At 43.6% G+C, this 16,390-nt stretch overlaps 1 protein-coding gene across 12 annotated transcripts in view; it reads left to right on the top strand.

Annotated features, from left to right (window-relative positions):
* Nucleotides 1-16,390, top strand: part of DIXDC1 (DIX domain containing 1) — a 76,353-nt gene that overhangs the window by 11,698 nt on the left and 48,265 nt on the right. The window contains exon 1 of one of the 12 annotated variants that reach the window (XM_083714208.1): nt 3,963-4,224. The exons of 9 other annotated variants lie outside the window; for them this stretch is intronic. In XM_083714208.1, the coding sequence (XP_083570334.1) occupies nt 4,165-4,224 (60 nt within the window). In that variant the 5' untranslated portion in view covers nt 3,963-4,164. Of the gene's footprint in view, nt 1-3,962; nt 4,225-16,390 lie in introns of those variants that run through there. 2 more of the 12 variants (XM_083714215.1, XR_014558309.1) reach the window with 2 other exon arrangements.

The following is a 16,390-nucleotide window of genomic DNA, read 5'->3' as shown; positions in this document are numbered from 1 at the left end:
AGCGTATGTAACCCGAGATACCACTGTACTTAACATTTTTAAAATCTGCAAGTTGTGTACTGTCTAAAAACAAACAATATCAGTAAAACAATGCAACCTAAAACTAATAAAACCTCAATGTAAAAACATGAAAACAAGTAAAACACGAATTCAGGGGAGCCAGCAACAGGGTCCGATCTTATGCGTCAAGGAAAGCCTGGATAGAAAGATAAATCTTTGCATAATGTTTGAACGTTTCACATGTGGTCGAGGGAATGGCATTCTATAATACAGGGACAACAACAGACCATGTATGTTTTCAGTATACCCTGTGATATTCTGTAGGCTGCGGTGCCACGTGTAGATTTTATCCATATGGTCTAAGTGATCTTACAGTTCTCTACAGGCACAGGTGGTCTTTCAGGAACCTGATCCCAAGCTGTTCAGGGCTTATATGTCAACATCAAGATGTTGAACATGGCCTTCTGCACTCATTAGTGCAGCCTTCCATATACAGGGGTTTTGAACTACAGGTCCCATCAGTCTAGCCCATGGGTAGGCAAACTAAGGCCTGGGGGCTGGATCTGGCCCAATCGCCTTCTAAATCCGGCCCACGGATAGTCTGGGAATCAGCGTGTTTTTATATGAGTAGAATGTGTCCTTTTACTTAAAATGCATCTCTGAATTATTTGTGGGGCATAGGAATTCGTCGCCCCCCCAAAAAAAATAGTCCGACCCCCCACAAGGTCTGAGGGACAGTGGACTGGCCCCCTGCTGAAAAAGTTTGCTGACTCGTGGGACTCTAGCCCATCACTAGGAAAGCACTAGATTGGGGAGGGCAGCATTATACTAATACTTTTGATTTGGCTTCACTTCATATACCACCCCACATCATGTTAAGTTATTGGATGCTACAGCAGAGGAACTTTGACATGCTATCATGTTCGCAATATTGCATTTGGGGGCCATTTAAAGATATGCAACAGTAAACAAGCATTATGCAGTCTGTTTTTTGGAGAGGATTGGCATAGCAGCATCCATGTTGCGAACATTCTTTTCTGTATCCTGTAGGGTATTGAACTCACACATTGAACTCATACTTAGTACATGATGAAAAGTTGTCTGTAAATCTTTATACAGTGTGCAACAATTATTTTACATATTTCTGAGGCAACGGTTGTTCTTATATTGAGGCTTAAATGTTTACCTTAAATGCTTTAAGAATAACAGTCTTAAAATTGCATTGCTTCTTATCAAAGCTACATATCGTTCCTTATTTCAAGGTCTCATAGAATATCATGCTACTCTTCGTGGGCTATAATGCAGAATCTTGACCTGTTTGAGTTATTGTATTCTGTCTTGGTGACAGATCTGCATATTGTTCCTTTCCTTTGTATACACTGCATAGTTTGGAATCCAGAAGTGGAGAGCTCTGGTTTTCATTCTTTATTATTAAATAAAAAGTTTCCAATCCTTACGGTGGCAAAATAATTGCTTTAACTTGCCAGCTGCTTCTGCTAAAAGATGCAGAAGTGGTGTATGGCTGAAACATGGAGTTTCCCTACTGCAGCTTGCTTTTGCTCCTTTCTTTTTTATTATTTTATTTTGACAAAGTAATAATCATAAATAAATAAGAATAAAAGTGTGCACCCCTCCACTGAGACCATTGTAACTATCCAACCTCCCAAAATTTCAACACCTCTTGCGATGGTTTGACCCCTTTCCATTCTACAAACACCTTCCATATCTCCTCAAAATCATTTCTCCTGCATATGCCCCGTCTTACCTTAATGGCATATGTTAATTTATCATTCATAGCTATATCCCACACCTCTTTATACCATTCTTCCTTTTTATGTTCTGCTTGCCCCTTCCACTTCCTAGCTCTCATAATTCGTGCAGCTATCAATAAATTTGTGGGCAAGTCCTTCATAGCCTGCGAACCTTCTCTCTCTCCTTTCTCATATCCTCATGTCCTCTTGTTGTTGTCTGTCCCTTTTATTTTTATGTGCTTCTCCCCTTACCCAATTCTCATGTTTGGTCTTATTTTTCTTCCAAAAAGTGCTAACCCAAATTTATAAGAAAAACTTGATTGTGGTCTTGAACTCGAAGTGGTGATCATGAGGACTTGAACTTGAAGAACAAGGGAAGCAGGATGCTACACCAGGTCTCCACACTGCCAATGATTCTGAATAGTCATTGGATCCAGATGTCCCTGCTCCGCTACTTGAGGTCCCCACACCAGTTGCCTGGATTCCTGGCCAGCTTTCCTACCCATCCCATCTCCCAGGGTTACAGGAACAGAGGAGACAGCAATCCAGGCAGGAACTTCCCAGGCAGGAACTTCAGAGTCTCCAACAAAGTGCCCACCTAGCTACCTATGAGGCTACTCAGGAGGAGAGGAAATGCATGGAAACTCCCACCTGGAGAGGGGCTGGCTGAGAGCCAGGAAGAGATAGAGCCTCCAGCTCCTATATAAGATCCCAGTCCGAGCTGCTTCATTCCTGAAACAACAGCTTTCATTCCCAGCTCCAACCTTCCTCACCTGGAGAAATGAACAGAGAAATGGCACAAGTTAAGCCAGTGTGTTGAAAGTGGCTTATAATTTGGGCTCTTCTGTGTGTGCCTATCACAGGACATTTTCATGTTTTAGGAAGTAATAATATGTTATTTGTACACCAACTTTAATTACAGTTACCTGTAACTTCTAACATGGGCTGTAATCCTGTGTACAGTTATTTAGGAGTGAGTCCTATTGAAGTCAGTGAAACTTAACTTGCAAGTAATACTGCATAGGATCGGACTGAAAGGCAGCAATATGCTCCGTTTTAAGTGTGTCATTTCAGGAATTTATTAACAGTACTGGGATGGGATTGTCTCAGGGCTGTTCTTGCATAACTCTGCATATGGTTTTGTTAAGCAGTGCTGAGAATTCCCATTGTTTTGTTCACTTAAAAGGAAGGGGGTGAAGTCTTTCGCTGAGCAGTGTGGTTTGTTCCAGAAAAGCATTTAACTTCACTGATAGCTTAAAAAGGTACCATTGTTCCCACTTTAGTTGGATGAATATCTCATAATAGCTCTAATCCTGGCCATCACTGTGCCTTGCCTCCTCTATTCCTAGAGCCTCTGTTAACTGGAAAACAAACAAATGCCAAAACAAAAACTTGATTTTGCACAAATCTTGCTTATTTCTTTTTTTAAAAGAGTAAGGAGATGAGAAGGGTGGGAGAACAGGGCTGTGGCTGACTCAAGGCACTTAGCATACTCACAGACATATAGCCAACCCTCACCCCTTTTGAAGTCCAAATTACATTTTTTGGTGCGTAACAAATATAGAGTTCTATTTTTAAAAATCCAAGAGAAGGAAGTGTGTACCACGGGACAAAGATGAAGCAACCCTGTACACGTTTACTTGGAATTAAGTCCATATTCTGTTAGTTTTACTCTCAGGTACATGTGCCTAGGAATGCAGCCTAAATTATTCCAGCAGCTTGAAAGGAAATGCTACGAGGATGTGGACACACTTAATTTGTTTATTGCTCCCCCTGGGCTGTAATGATCGATTTGCATAGCCAAGCCATAGAGCATGTTTTCAAACCACATTTTAGCAATGAACTGCCTTGTGTGGTTAGATATACAATGTACCCTAACACTGAAGAGATGGCAAATAAATTGGGCGCAGCCACACTGGCGCTGACTTTCAGCTTTCCTGCGCAAAGTTTTAAAGTTGGAAGTTCCATTTTATATTTTCTTCTCTTTCAACTATGTTTCCGTCTTAGCCGAACCAGATTTGTCCCCCGCCTCCAGTCCTTCGGAGCAGAGCTCTGTATCAGATGGAGGGGCCAGCCTCTGGAAATAGGTTTCAGATGTTTTCCCTGACCAGTTCCTCAGCCTGCATCTGTTAAGCTGAGGCGTTTCTATAGGAACAGAGTGGTGTGACTTCTCTCCTGCTGCTCCCCCAGTGGCTCCCTCCGAGCATGCCCAGTACAAGTCTTGACTTTGGCTCAAGTATCCTGTTTGCACTAACGGGCTGCACATATGGGACTATGAACGAGGTCCCCCATGAGCTGCAAGTCTTTGTCTTTAGGAGGAGGAGGGGGAGAAGGAGGAGGGGGTCGTGCCCCAGGCTGGAGGATTTGTTCTGCATGCTCCGAGAACTCGGCCCTTTGGGTGGGCTTCTGAAGAATGCTTGCCTGCTTGGCGCGCGGAAATTTATTGGATATCCTGCACGAGGGCTTCACGGAGGTAAATAAAACTTATCTGTCTTCCGTACCTTGTCTTCTGCAAAGCTAAAGGACCCCGAATGCAACTGAAACGGGAAAGATCTTGACCTTCAAACGTGAGGACTTGAAGCACCCAGCAGCCTCGCTGGCGCTTTGCGGAGCATCGTTAAGTTTTGGAGAGTTTGTGTAAGCGATTCCTAGCTAGCTGTTTATGCACCAAGTTGCAGCAGCAACCTTTGCTGACTGACTCAGCAGCAAAGTGCGGAAACGTTAGGATGGCAGACCTGCCTCGTAGAATTGGCAGGTTTTTGCTGGCTGTGTGTGTGCTTGAAATGCTGTAAAGTCTGTTTTTATGATGGGCATGCAGATTCCTGGAGTAGGGACTTAACATGCTGGTTGCTCCCCCCGCCCCCTTTTCCCGTCCATCTTGATTCTAAACAGTTGGGGACATAGAAATCGGCACATACGGGGCAGTGGTGGTGGGGTAATTTGATCAATTATTCTGAAGTTGAAAGAAAGCATGTTAAATAAACACTTAAGTTGTGGGATGAAATACCTGGCTGATACCACTTAGGGGGGAGGGCAGCATCTTCTAGTCCTTGCAAGCAGTTGGTGCAAAGCCAGTTCAGTTTGATCTGTTTGCCTTTATCAAGGAATGCCCTCAGTGGCGGTGCAGCCAAGTCAAGGGTTTCCTGGCTAAGTAAGCTGAGAAGACAGGAGACCAATGTGGGACTTATGCTCAGTGATCAGGATTATGGTGGTTTTCCCCCTCACCTGACAGAACTTACATTGTGTTGCAGGCTTCAGCTCCTATGAGATGTTTCATTCCGTCTTTCCTATTTACAAACTCCTATCTCACAGTGCATCAGATAAATGAGACTGCTCAGGGGGAACTTCAGACTTTTAAATATAGAAAATGAGCACTTCTCTCTCTCTCTCTAGTTTTCTTTCACTGCTGTCCCCCCCCCCTTTCATTTGAATATCCTGCTGTCATTTATGCGTTTTAGGTTTATTCAACGTATACATTGCTTCCTACTAAAAAAAAAAGTCCCCAAGTGCTCTGTAACGAAAGTAAAAAAATGCAGTTAACATTCTGTTTTCTATTGGCAGGCTACAAATGGTGTTGAACTACAGCTCCCATCATCCCATTGGCCATGCTTGCTGGGGCTGATGGGTGTTGTAGTTTGTCGGGAAGGCCACAGGTTCTCCACACCTGGCTTAGTCTGTCCTCCTCTCTATTCTCTAATGGGAGTGGGGTGGCAGGTAGAAGCAGAGGAATCCTGAAGGATATTTCTGTGACCAGGATCTGTTATTTTTTCTCATTTTTAAAGCAAGCAGTGGGATCCACTCTGAAGTAAAGGTGCATAGGATTAGGTCATGGGTGAACAGCTGTTTACACCCTGGTCTGAGCATTTCCCCAGGAATAAAATATCATAGTTTTGAGGGTCAGGAAAGCAGAGATTCCCCCACAGACTTGTGGATTTTTTGCTGGTGTATTGTGCAATGTGTTGCTGACACAGTAATAGTGCATGTTGCTGAACCGCCCACACATTATTCTGCTTCATTAATTTCTCTGCAATGCTTCCTTAGTGTTACCACGTTACTTCCATCTGGAAGGGCATCCTTGCACAATAGGACAACTAAAGTAGGCACCCAAAAATCTCTGGAACCTTTTTGGGGGGCAAGGCGTGTGTGTTAAATTTCATTTTATAATGCCTTCTTGGAACATTTGTAATATGTAAAGTTAGAGGATTTTAGCAGGAAACGACAGGATGTGCACCACTAAAAAACAAAGCAGTATAAAACTTTAGAGGGCATTAACAGTGTTGAGAGCAGGATTGCTTATCCCCACCTCAATACCACCATGAGCTCAAATCACCCTGAAAGCACATTGAAAAAAAGACATGTAGAAGGACTCTTGGCTCCTCTACAACAAATCTGTCTTGAACTTCCAAGCAAGGTCAGTTTAGGATTTAACCTCCTGGTGTGCCGGCTGGGTGCCATTTTGGCTTTCAGATCCCTTGACTCCCAACTGACTTTGGGAAACTGCCAAATAGGGTAACAAGATCATACTATTCTCAGTTCTTACATCTGAAATGAACCATGCAGGAATCTCAATTAGGCTGGGTCTCAGAGCTTTGAGAAGCAGATCTTTCCTCCCTTTTTCATTGTGATAAGTTCAAATGAGGGGTGAGATGGGGAATAGGCATCAGAGGGCATGCAATGTCAGAGCATCTGTGCCGTCTCCCCAGTGGCGTAGCGTGGGGGGTGCAGGGGGGCCGGCCGCACCGGGCGCAACATCTGGGGGTTAGGGGGTGCAAATCCATGGGTTAGGGGGCGCAAATCCATGGGTTAGGGGGCACAAATTACTTGCCTTGCCCCGGGTGCTGACAACCAACGCTACGGCACTGCATCTCCCTATAGATTTCTGAGCGTATTTCATTGTACTGATCTTGACCTACACAGTCCTAAATGTCATGAGCTTCACAAGACTACTTCCATTCCTATATGCCATCACAGTGTCTTAAATCAACCAAGAGTATACTATTGAACACATACAGAGGTATTATTGTTGGCTGTTCACCAGCTGTGCCATTTCTTGCTTTTGTTAGCCATAGCTAGATCATTGCATCATATATGTAGTAGGGAATTCAGGGCCTGGGGCAAATTGTTAAAAATGTTTTAAGAAAGTAGAAATGTGAACAGTGCTAATAAACGTACAGCTGAAAAGTTATTGGACTAAGTAGAAATGAGTTAAGCCTGGACTTGTGGACAAGATTTTGGAGTTGCTTGCACATATAAGTTTTTCCTAATGAGGCAAACAGCCATTTTCATCTAGGAAAACTGATGAGAAAGTGTTAACCACTCCCTCCAGTGCCACAATTCCTCCTGTGGCTGCTGTTCGCTAAAATTTATAGTGACTGCAAATCCGATTATGGATTTCCATTATCTTGTCTAGCTTGGCTTTTAGGCTTGAGAATTTCTCAGCTGCCCCTCATAAATATCCACAGCACTTTGGCCAAAGATCAGGAAATTGCAACTGAGGTTCAGCTTCCTTTTCTTGCAAAAGGCAGGGCCACCTTTATTTGGGCAGCTTCAAGCTAAAAGGGACTCACTATAATAGGTTGCTACCATCATGAGAAGAGAAGACACCCTGGAAAAGACCCTGATGTTGGGAAAGATGGAGGGCACAAGGAGAAGGGGACGACAGAGGACAAGATGGTTGGACAGTGTTCTCAAAGCTACGAACATGCATTTGACCAAGCTGCGGGAGGCAGTGAAAGACAGGAGTGCCCGGTGTGCTCTGGTCCATGGGGTCATGAACAGTTGGACACAACTAAACGACTAAACAACAACAACAGCCATCATCCTTAAATTGCATCTTCAGCTTCTGAGGCATAAGAAGTAAATCTGTTTTGCTCTCGGTCTCATGCTTGCAGCTAGAAAGGGAAGCAAGGATGTTTGATTTGTAATCTTGTGCTTTGATCCACTAACCACAGTCCTTCCGCTCTACTGTCTTAAGGAGGTTTATTCATGAACTCACCAGACTTCGGAGCAGTTGCAGTCTCAGCTATGTGTGACCGCCACCCCACCCCCAGCTGGCCAGGTGATGTTGTCTGACGCTTGTTGGACTAGAGGACTTTTCAGGACATGATTACAGCAGGAGTGAGAAAGTGGTTCAGCACTAGTAGCTGCTTAAAAAAATGCTGCAGCTAATGGCATATTTTACTTGCATGCAGCTAATACATTTTGAATGCAGTTTTTGCAAATGTGACAAGTGTCTCACAGAAATTAATGGACCTGTTTCATGAAGCCTGGAGCAGAATGGTAATTGTACCCCACCTGCCCTGATATGAAGCATGAGAGTCACAAACCTTGCATAACTTTGCTGCTTGGGCCTAGATACAGTGCAGCAAAATAGAATGGGTTCGGCTTAAAAAACAAAACAGAAATACACCCATTCCTTTATATATTCACACAACTCCAAAAACTAACTGCTTAGAAAAAAGAATAACAAATTGCAAAGAAAACACATTATGGTCTCTGCCAGTGGGCCAGGGGACCAAGGTATCGTATTTTTCGCTCTATAAGATGCACCAGACCATAAGACGCACCTAGTTTTTGGAGGAAGAAAACAAGAAAAAAAATATTCTGAATCTCAGAAGCCAGAACAACAAGAGGGGTCGCTGTGCAGCAATCCCTCTTGCTGTTCTGGCTTCTGGGATAGCTGTGCAGCCTGCATTCACTTCATAAGACGCACACACATTTCCCCTTACTTTTTAGGAGGGAAAAAGTGAGTCTTATAGAGCAAAAAATACGGTACATAGGAAGGAGGGTGCACCTCTGCCCCCTAGGAAGAAGATTGTGGCGGGGACTTAGCTTCTAACATCTGTACAGAGCTTAGAAAATTTTAGACACTTTGTAAGTGTTAATATTCATGAAGATGAATTTAAAAGTTCTTAAATGCAAATATGGGGGGGGGAGTTTGCGCGCGCACACACACAAACATTTGGCTCTCAAAGAATCTCCCTACTGCTTTTACAGTAATACACTCCTTGTTTCAAGATCACAACACTGCTTCTGTGGTTGGCATTTTGGGATCTGGATTTGTCAGGTGGTTTTGTTTCTGCAGGTCTCTCCTGCCTCCTTTTTGCTGGCTGTGAGCACTCACCCAGCCCCATGAACTCAGGGAATGAGTGTGACCCAGAAAGAGGGCCTTACTGCCTTCATGGGTGCAGGGCCAGTTCTGCACCAGTCAGAACCTGTTTTTGCAGGGGTTCCATTGCACATCAACATTGCCACTTTTCATTTGAGGGAAAAGTATATAATCAGCAGAGCAGTTGGTAGTACAGAAAAGCAATGTAACAATATATAGCAATCTTTCTCTCCATCAACTCTGTATAAGAAGATGGAGAAGAGAGCAAGATGGCCCCTCTAGCTGGGAAGCCTCCTGGAATCTTCTCCAGTGATGTTTCCTCTTCTTATCTTTACCACTGCTGCTGAGCAGGGTGTGGAAATGTGCTGTTCCCACTTCCTTTCTCATGCCCATGTTTCGTGGGCATAGTGGTTGGGAGGATTGGGCCCATAGTTGCTTATGGTGAATCTGGAAGCTGCTCGCTCTTCCTCTTTCTCTCTCTCTGGACAAAATTTCCACTCTGTGATTCCTTTCAGAAGATGAATGAGGAGGCGGAGGTGGCTGTTTGAGATTGCTATCTCAGTAGCATCATGGACCCAGTCGACTGCCATGGGGGTGAGCAAGAGAGTAGAGACAAGAACAGCCACTGCTTTCTCTTTTTTGCATGCTTCCCCCTGGAAGAGGCAGAGGCCAAAAGGGGGTGAGCTGCTGGGGTTGATAGGCTCCAGGAGGATTCCTAGTGCTGTATGTGTGTGTGTGTGTGTGTGTGTGGTCTTCCCTTCTGTACATGGCAGGTCAAGGGAGAAGAAATTGCTGTTGACTTCTCTTCACTAGGAACAGCTGCTGATCAGATGCTTTTCCTTTAAAATAAGAGTGCCAGTGTTAAACGTACCCTTTTCAAAAAGGGATGCTTCATATGTCGTTTGACCCCTGGTCGCTAACGTAATCCTTGAATCAGGGTTCAGGGGAGCATCCTTAGGCTAAATGAACCGTCAGTTCCTGGATAAGATACGGTTTGTCTCATTTAAATCAGAGTGGCTGCAGTTTAAAAGCTGGAAGGCCCCTTGAGGCGATTGCACAGCCCCTAGCCCTTCATTCATTAGTGGATTATGTTCTGCAGTTAGGCTGATTTCCCGCTATTTCTAAAGGATGCTCTCCACACTTTTCGGCACTTTAATAATTCAGCCTTCCAGCAGGATGGAGGCAAGATATTGCAGGGCTGGTATAAGTGGCAGGTTGCACGGTGAAGAAACTTAGCAGGAACTTGAGTGTGGTTCAGCATTTGTGGTTTTATTCAGAAATTACAACCCCAGAAACAAATCAAAGGCACTGCAAAGACACTCAATTGGGTGAACTGTGTTTTTTGTATAAGACAATCCTCCCCAATCTGGTGTGCTCCAGATGTTTTGTACTGCAACTCCTTTCAGCCTCAGTTGACACAGGCTAGGGCTGATGTGAGTTGTAGTTCAAAACACCAGGAGGGCAGCAGGTTAGGGAAGGCTGCTGTGAGACTTGATTTTGATATCCGGGCTCAACAGAGGCTTTCCATAGTGTCAGTTGTCTCCAGATTCAATATTTTGCAGGAGGGATTCAAGCATATTCTAGAAATTTAGCTTTGTGCAATTAAAGTGGATTAAGGCAGTCTGCTGTCCTAGCACACCAAATCCACTTGGGGAAAAGAAAGACTATTTTTGCAGCTTGGAAAGTGATGGGAAAATGCATTGGAAAGATAAATGAATGCATTGTAGGATAAAGGAATGATTAACAGGAAGAAAATAGTGACCATCTGGAAATACCCACTGATGATGCTACAGTTCCCTCACTCTGAAAGTGAGTTGTCAAGAGTGGGAAGACGACTGCATTATTAAGCTGCTGGTTCCATTTATCATGAGCATGACCTGGCCCTAAACGAAAAAAGAGGGGGAAGTAATTTTCTTTTCCGAAACACCGGATCATGTTGCATAGAGATATGTTTGAATGATGGCCCTTGATTTGTTTGATATGGCAGAACCAGCTGAGATTTCTGATAAAGAAGCACTTGCTCTAAGGAGGCAGGCATTGGAAATATTCTTTCTCCTTGAAAAGGTGAAGATAATAATCATCATAATGATCTCCTACCTTTGAATAAAAGTGCTGGGAAAAATCACTGAGGCTTGTTGGGTTGAGAGGGGATGGTAGGATGTCATTTTGGAGGACAGGAAGGGCAACGGTGGTTGTTGCAGATTGATGGGGTTAGAAACTGTTTGTAGACCTGCCAGTGCGGAGAGACAGACAATATTTCCAGTGATCATTTGGGGCTCATGATCTGTATTCAGGAAAACATGACTCTAAGGACCAGTTGATGCATCCTTTGTTCCTTGGAATTTGCCTGGCCTTCTGAAGTGAATGAGGTGGATAACTTGCTGGGCTTCATGCAAAACCACAGTTCATATTGTTCTTTACGGATTCAAAGTGGTTAAACCCTGATTTTGACAGTCATACCTCCTTAGACTCGTCCCTGATTGCCTCTCCTTGGAAACAGCCTTAAAATCAGGAGGAAAATGTTGCCGCTATTTTTAAACTTACAGAACCTGTTGCTAGGCACTGCTGAGCTCAAGGTGGTCAGGCACAAGCACTGCAGGAAAAATGACTGAATGGGGAGAAAGATGGATTAGCTTCTCAGACCTCTGGGTCTCAATGCAGCCTTTCTGACTGTTTTGGTCTTGTCAAAAATATAGGCAGGAACTGAAATTCAGACTTAGCACCTTGTCCAAGTCTCCAGGCTGCTCACTGTAGTGGTGACCAGCTTTGGGGAACAGATTCCTTTAATAAGTAGTCTGTGCTTTGTATTCTACCCATTTTAACTATATCCAACTGACCATATCTACTGGTGTCCAAGGGAGTTGACCTTTAGGGAATGAACCCTTCATTTTCTAGCACATCAGAAGAAAAAATAGAATCCCCCCCCCCACTGGTGATGCTTAGGTTATTCCAGATGGACGCTTGGAATTAATCACATCGACCAGTCTCTCTTCTCCATACCTCCAATCATGCTTTTGTAGAAATCTTCCCCACCCCACTTCATTGCTTTGAAAAACAACAAGAATGTAAACTGACCAAGCTCTGGCCAGGAGATTACTGAGATCATCTAATTAAGATAATGTCTAGGAGCTTAGAAATTATGCAAGGCCTTAGCCACATTATGTCCTGATGCAATTAATGCCTTGAGCTTCATTCCTTGCTTCACTCTTTGGCCTGCAGAGCCTTGAGTGCTATGTGGACACTGAAACAATAACAACATACACCCTCCATGGGAAGGAACTATGGAGGAACAGAGGCAGTGGCTGATTCTGCTAGAAAGAAAAAAGAAAAATTATAACCATAATGTAAAATGTGCACATTTAGTTAATTCATTCTTCAGTCATCATGCTTTTATAATGTTTTTATAATGTTGCACTGTTTTAGTGTTGTTAGCCGCCCTGAGCCCGGCTTCGGCTGGGGAGGGCGGGATATAAATAAAATTTATTATTATTATTATTTGTTATAAATAGAATTGAACTTTCTAATTATAGAATTCACAGGGGTTGTTGACATAAAATTTGTCTTTCCTTATTGGCATTTTCCTTTTGACCTGCACTATATCTGGCGAGGAATAAATGTTGATGGATGTTGGGAAATGTGTCTTTCTCCTTAAGTTTCACCTACATTTGTCGTGTAATATGTCCTGATGCTTAAGACCAGAAAAAAGCAATTCTTGCTTTAGGAGTGAAGTGTCCTCAAGGAATGTGTTCAGGTGCCAATACCGCCCAGAAATCCAGTTTATTCAAGAGGAATTGATAAATGGAAAAAAGAGCAATGTGCAATCAAAATGAAAATAAAACACTAAACCAGAATATTGGTCTAACTAGTCCTACACAGCTGCGCAGCAAGCTGATTGGGTGCCTGGCGCGGCGCGCATGCCCTGCAGCTCAGGGCAGGTGGCGAGCAGTTTGGGGCAGCACGGAGCCTGTGGGCACCCAAGCCACTGCATCACTCCCAGGAGAGATGTGCAACTCGGGCGAGCTGCAGGCCCTGCCAGCCATTTTGTCACCCCCCTCAGTGGTGACACCTGGGACAGATCGCGCCCCACTGCACCCCCCTTCCTCCACCCCGGTCCTACATTTGGTGAAACTGACATAGTACAAAGTACTCTTATTGGCCAACTCTGGTCTTGATAATTTCTTTTGTTGGTTTCAGGATGCGGGATCAAGAGGGGACAAAGGAATACAGGGGGCATAATGATATTTATGGTCTCTTGTGTCCAGATAGCTTTTAGTGACAGGTTCCTTGGCACATTGAATTGCAGAACAGCCATGTACTTAACACCTTTGGGAAGCTGGAAAATGAAGCAGTGAGAATGTCAAATATTGTCAGATTTCTCCTGATTTTCCTACCATACAACAGCCTGTCCTCAGCTTGCGGATTGGAGGAGAGAGGTGACCTCTCTGTTGGAGGTGATGGATAACTTGTGTATCTTAAAGGGACAGGCAAGGACAAGATGGAATCATGCCTTATCATGTCCTTACCAGTTCTGCACACAGTTGCCCTCCCAGCCATAAAGCAGATGTGCTACTTTTGACTGAGCAACGTGACCAAGGACAAACAAACCCTAATTCACAACTGCCCTGGATGATCCGGCCTTTTGTTTTTCTGCTTCTTTCATCAATATGGTGGTCTAGACCATCCATAAATGCCAGATTTGCATCTCATCATCATTCTTGCCACAGGAATCACAATACCTGCAATATTTGGCTTTACATAAGTTTCTGAAAAGTGTTTTCTTAAATTAATTCATAAGAGAAAACGTGCATGCAAAAGCGGTAAGGGGGTCGGTCCAAAAATTCCTGAGAATCAAGTTGACTAGGAGAAGCCATGATTTTTATGTATTCTCATAATTTTTTTTTTTGAATTCTGCAGAGCTGCTAGGGGAAGCACCTGCCATTAGAAATATGAAATAAAACAGGCGTTATCCTTGCTGGCGAGACTTCTCTTTCCCCACCTATCTTAAGTTTGTGTCATTATCAGTCCACTGATGCTGCATCAGGATGAGTGCTGTGTATCAGTGCACTGGAGAATTGCTTCGGATAAATGATATTCACACTTCTTCTCTTTAACTGTCAGGGCCTATTTAAAGTCATTCCTCCATCCCCCTACACTGGTGAATTCTCACTATTGTCTCTGTACACCTATTAAGCAGGAAAAAATAAAACGGCACCAAATCACAGCATGTGGCTCAGAACCCGCCTCTCTGTCTGTGTTAGATCATGTGAAAAACTAGTCCAGGCACACTCTAAGTCTGACCTGCTGTTTCAACTTGAGGGTTTAAAATAGCAACGATACAAGTGTAGTTGCGTTGTATAGGTGCCATAAATGGTTGCAGACCTTTCGCTGGCTGCAAGAATGGTCCGCTGTGATTCAGCAGCTGAAGGTGCAGCAGGAGATCGCCAGTTCCTTTCTTTTAGAAACTTCTATGTTGACCTTAAAAGTATGTGAAGGACACACACATCCAACAGGTTTAATATGAGGAAGGAATACTGCCTGAGAGATTGTACCTGAACAGAGCAGCTACTTTCCCATCTGTGGAGCTAAGGTAAAGCAGGCACTCTTTTGGAACGCAAAGCCGTGTTAATATAAATAGGATTATGCCTAACCCCACGACAATCCCACCAATCGGTGACTTGTATAGTAACTCCTGCACTGAGAATGATACAGGGAGAAATTTGGACTTTGCTTTGGGGGTTAGCGCTTCTTTGCTCCAGTTTGGCCATTGGCCAAAGCTCAGAGTGATCCTAGGGCTATTAACAGTAGCAGATAATGAAGTAAATCTTTGAGGACTAAGGAGATGCCAGGTGAGGGAAAGTGGGGATTTTTATTTTTTTTAAAGCACCTTTTGCCCTTACCTGTCCTGAATTATAACTGTGAGCGTTATACGATCAGAAAGTGACAAAAGGGGGGAACCTTCAGGGAATTGTTAAATACTGTGCTGTTTGGAGATGTCTGAGCTGGAGCAGGGCTGCTTAACCATGTCACAAGAAGCAATGTAATGAGACCACAGGGAGTTTTGCGCTCCATCGGAAGGACACAGGTGGAGGTGGTGAGCAGCTGGTGGGGAAAGTATTTAAACAAGCCACAGGAAGATGCTGTCTGTGCTATGATCATGCAATGATATTTTTCTCAGTGACAGTCCAATGCCATCCTTCTGCTTTTTCCATTGCTATTGTTAATTGTTTAGTATTTGTCTCATGCCAGGCTGTGTGATGTGCAGGACAGAGCAGTGATGTCGTCCTCGACCAAAGGAGTTTATAATGTACAGTACATCAGTTAGATAGGGTGATGGAGAGGTATGGGTCTGACAAGTAAATAGTGGAGGCAAGACTGATGAAAGTAGAGGTTTGTTCTGGGGTCTGGATACTTGTTTCTTAGAGAATAACCTTTGCAGTGGTTGATAAGGTCTTGTAGTCTGACGACAGGTGAAGGTGAAAGCAGAGTCTGCAAAAAAGGCAGAAGTGTTTGAACCCAGGACATCAGATTGCAGGATACAAAGTTTAATGTGTGACATAGTAAGGAAAGAGGCTTGAGGTTGAGCAGTTTGGGGCAAAGACAAGTGTGTGTGTGTGTGTGTGTGTGTGTGTGTGTGTGTGTGTGTCTGTGTGTTGCTGAATTATTTCTGTCTTTCTATACAGCCCTTCATCAAAAATGAGCACACAGCAATTTACAACGAATTGAGGCCATGTAACACATAATGCATGATAAGCAGAAAACACTGAAAAAAATACTCATAAAATACATAAATAACAGATTGGCAGAACCATAATCTAAAAATAACTTAACCATTGGCCTTTAAAAGTCTTGACAGAAAAAGGTGAGCTTTTACCTGGCACCTAATTGGATTCCAAGTTGGAGCAAGACACATTTTTGTGGAGAGGGCATTTGGCAGACATGGAGCCACCACTGAAAAGGATTTCCCACAGATTCCTGCATGCACTATGCGCCTCATTTAATGCAGAGACCACCAGGAGAGCTTCACCTGTTCCCTCTGTGTAATTTTCATGATGATCGTTCCACACCACACTGCAATTGCATAGATTTATGGGTTGGCGCTGCAGATTCTGTGTATTTTGGGGAGCTTTTAGGTTGTAATGTGTATGTGTTTTGGATGCCTCAACTTGGCATTGGCCTGCAGGAAATAGCTGGTGCAGCTAAGCACTGTAAAGAAGAAAAAGAACCCTAGAAGCTCTTCAGCAGGTAAAAGCATAATATATGAAGCAATTCCTTGGTTCACTTGAAGTAGTTGGCAGTCTACAGCCTTAGAATATTGGCCTAAGGTGATTGCTGGGTCTTGATAAACCAGCTGTGGAAGTAAGGGGAATTCATATTCCCTAAATAAAAATAATGGCGGGTAAAGTTTTAGTCTTTAAAGATGGAAGCTAGTAATTAGTCCCGTGAAGTAATTTTCTCTAGAGAAAGAACAGGAGCTGAGTTTGGCTTCATTGCCTGCAGTTGTATCCAGACATCATTATAATGTTTCTGATTG

Source organism: Podarcis gaigeae (genome assembly GCF_964106915.1).
Source record: "Podarcis gaigeae genome assembly, chromosome: 15".
NCBI classification, from domain to species: domain Eukaryota; kingdom Metazoa; phylum Chordata; class Lepidosauria; order Squamata; family Lacertidae; genus Podarcis; species Podarcis gaigeae.
Note: the sequence above shows the minus strand (reverse complement) of the source record. Positions and strands in the feature narration are given on the sequence as shown.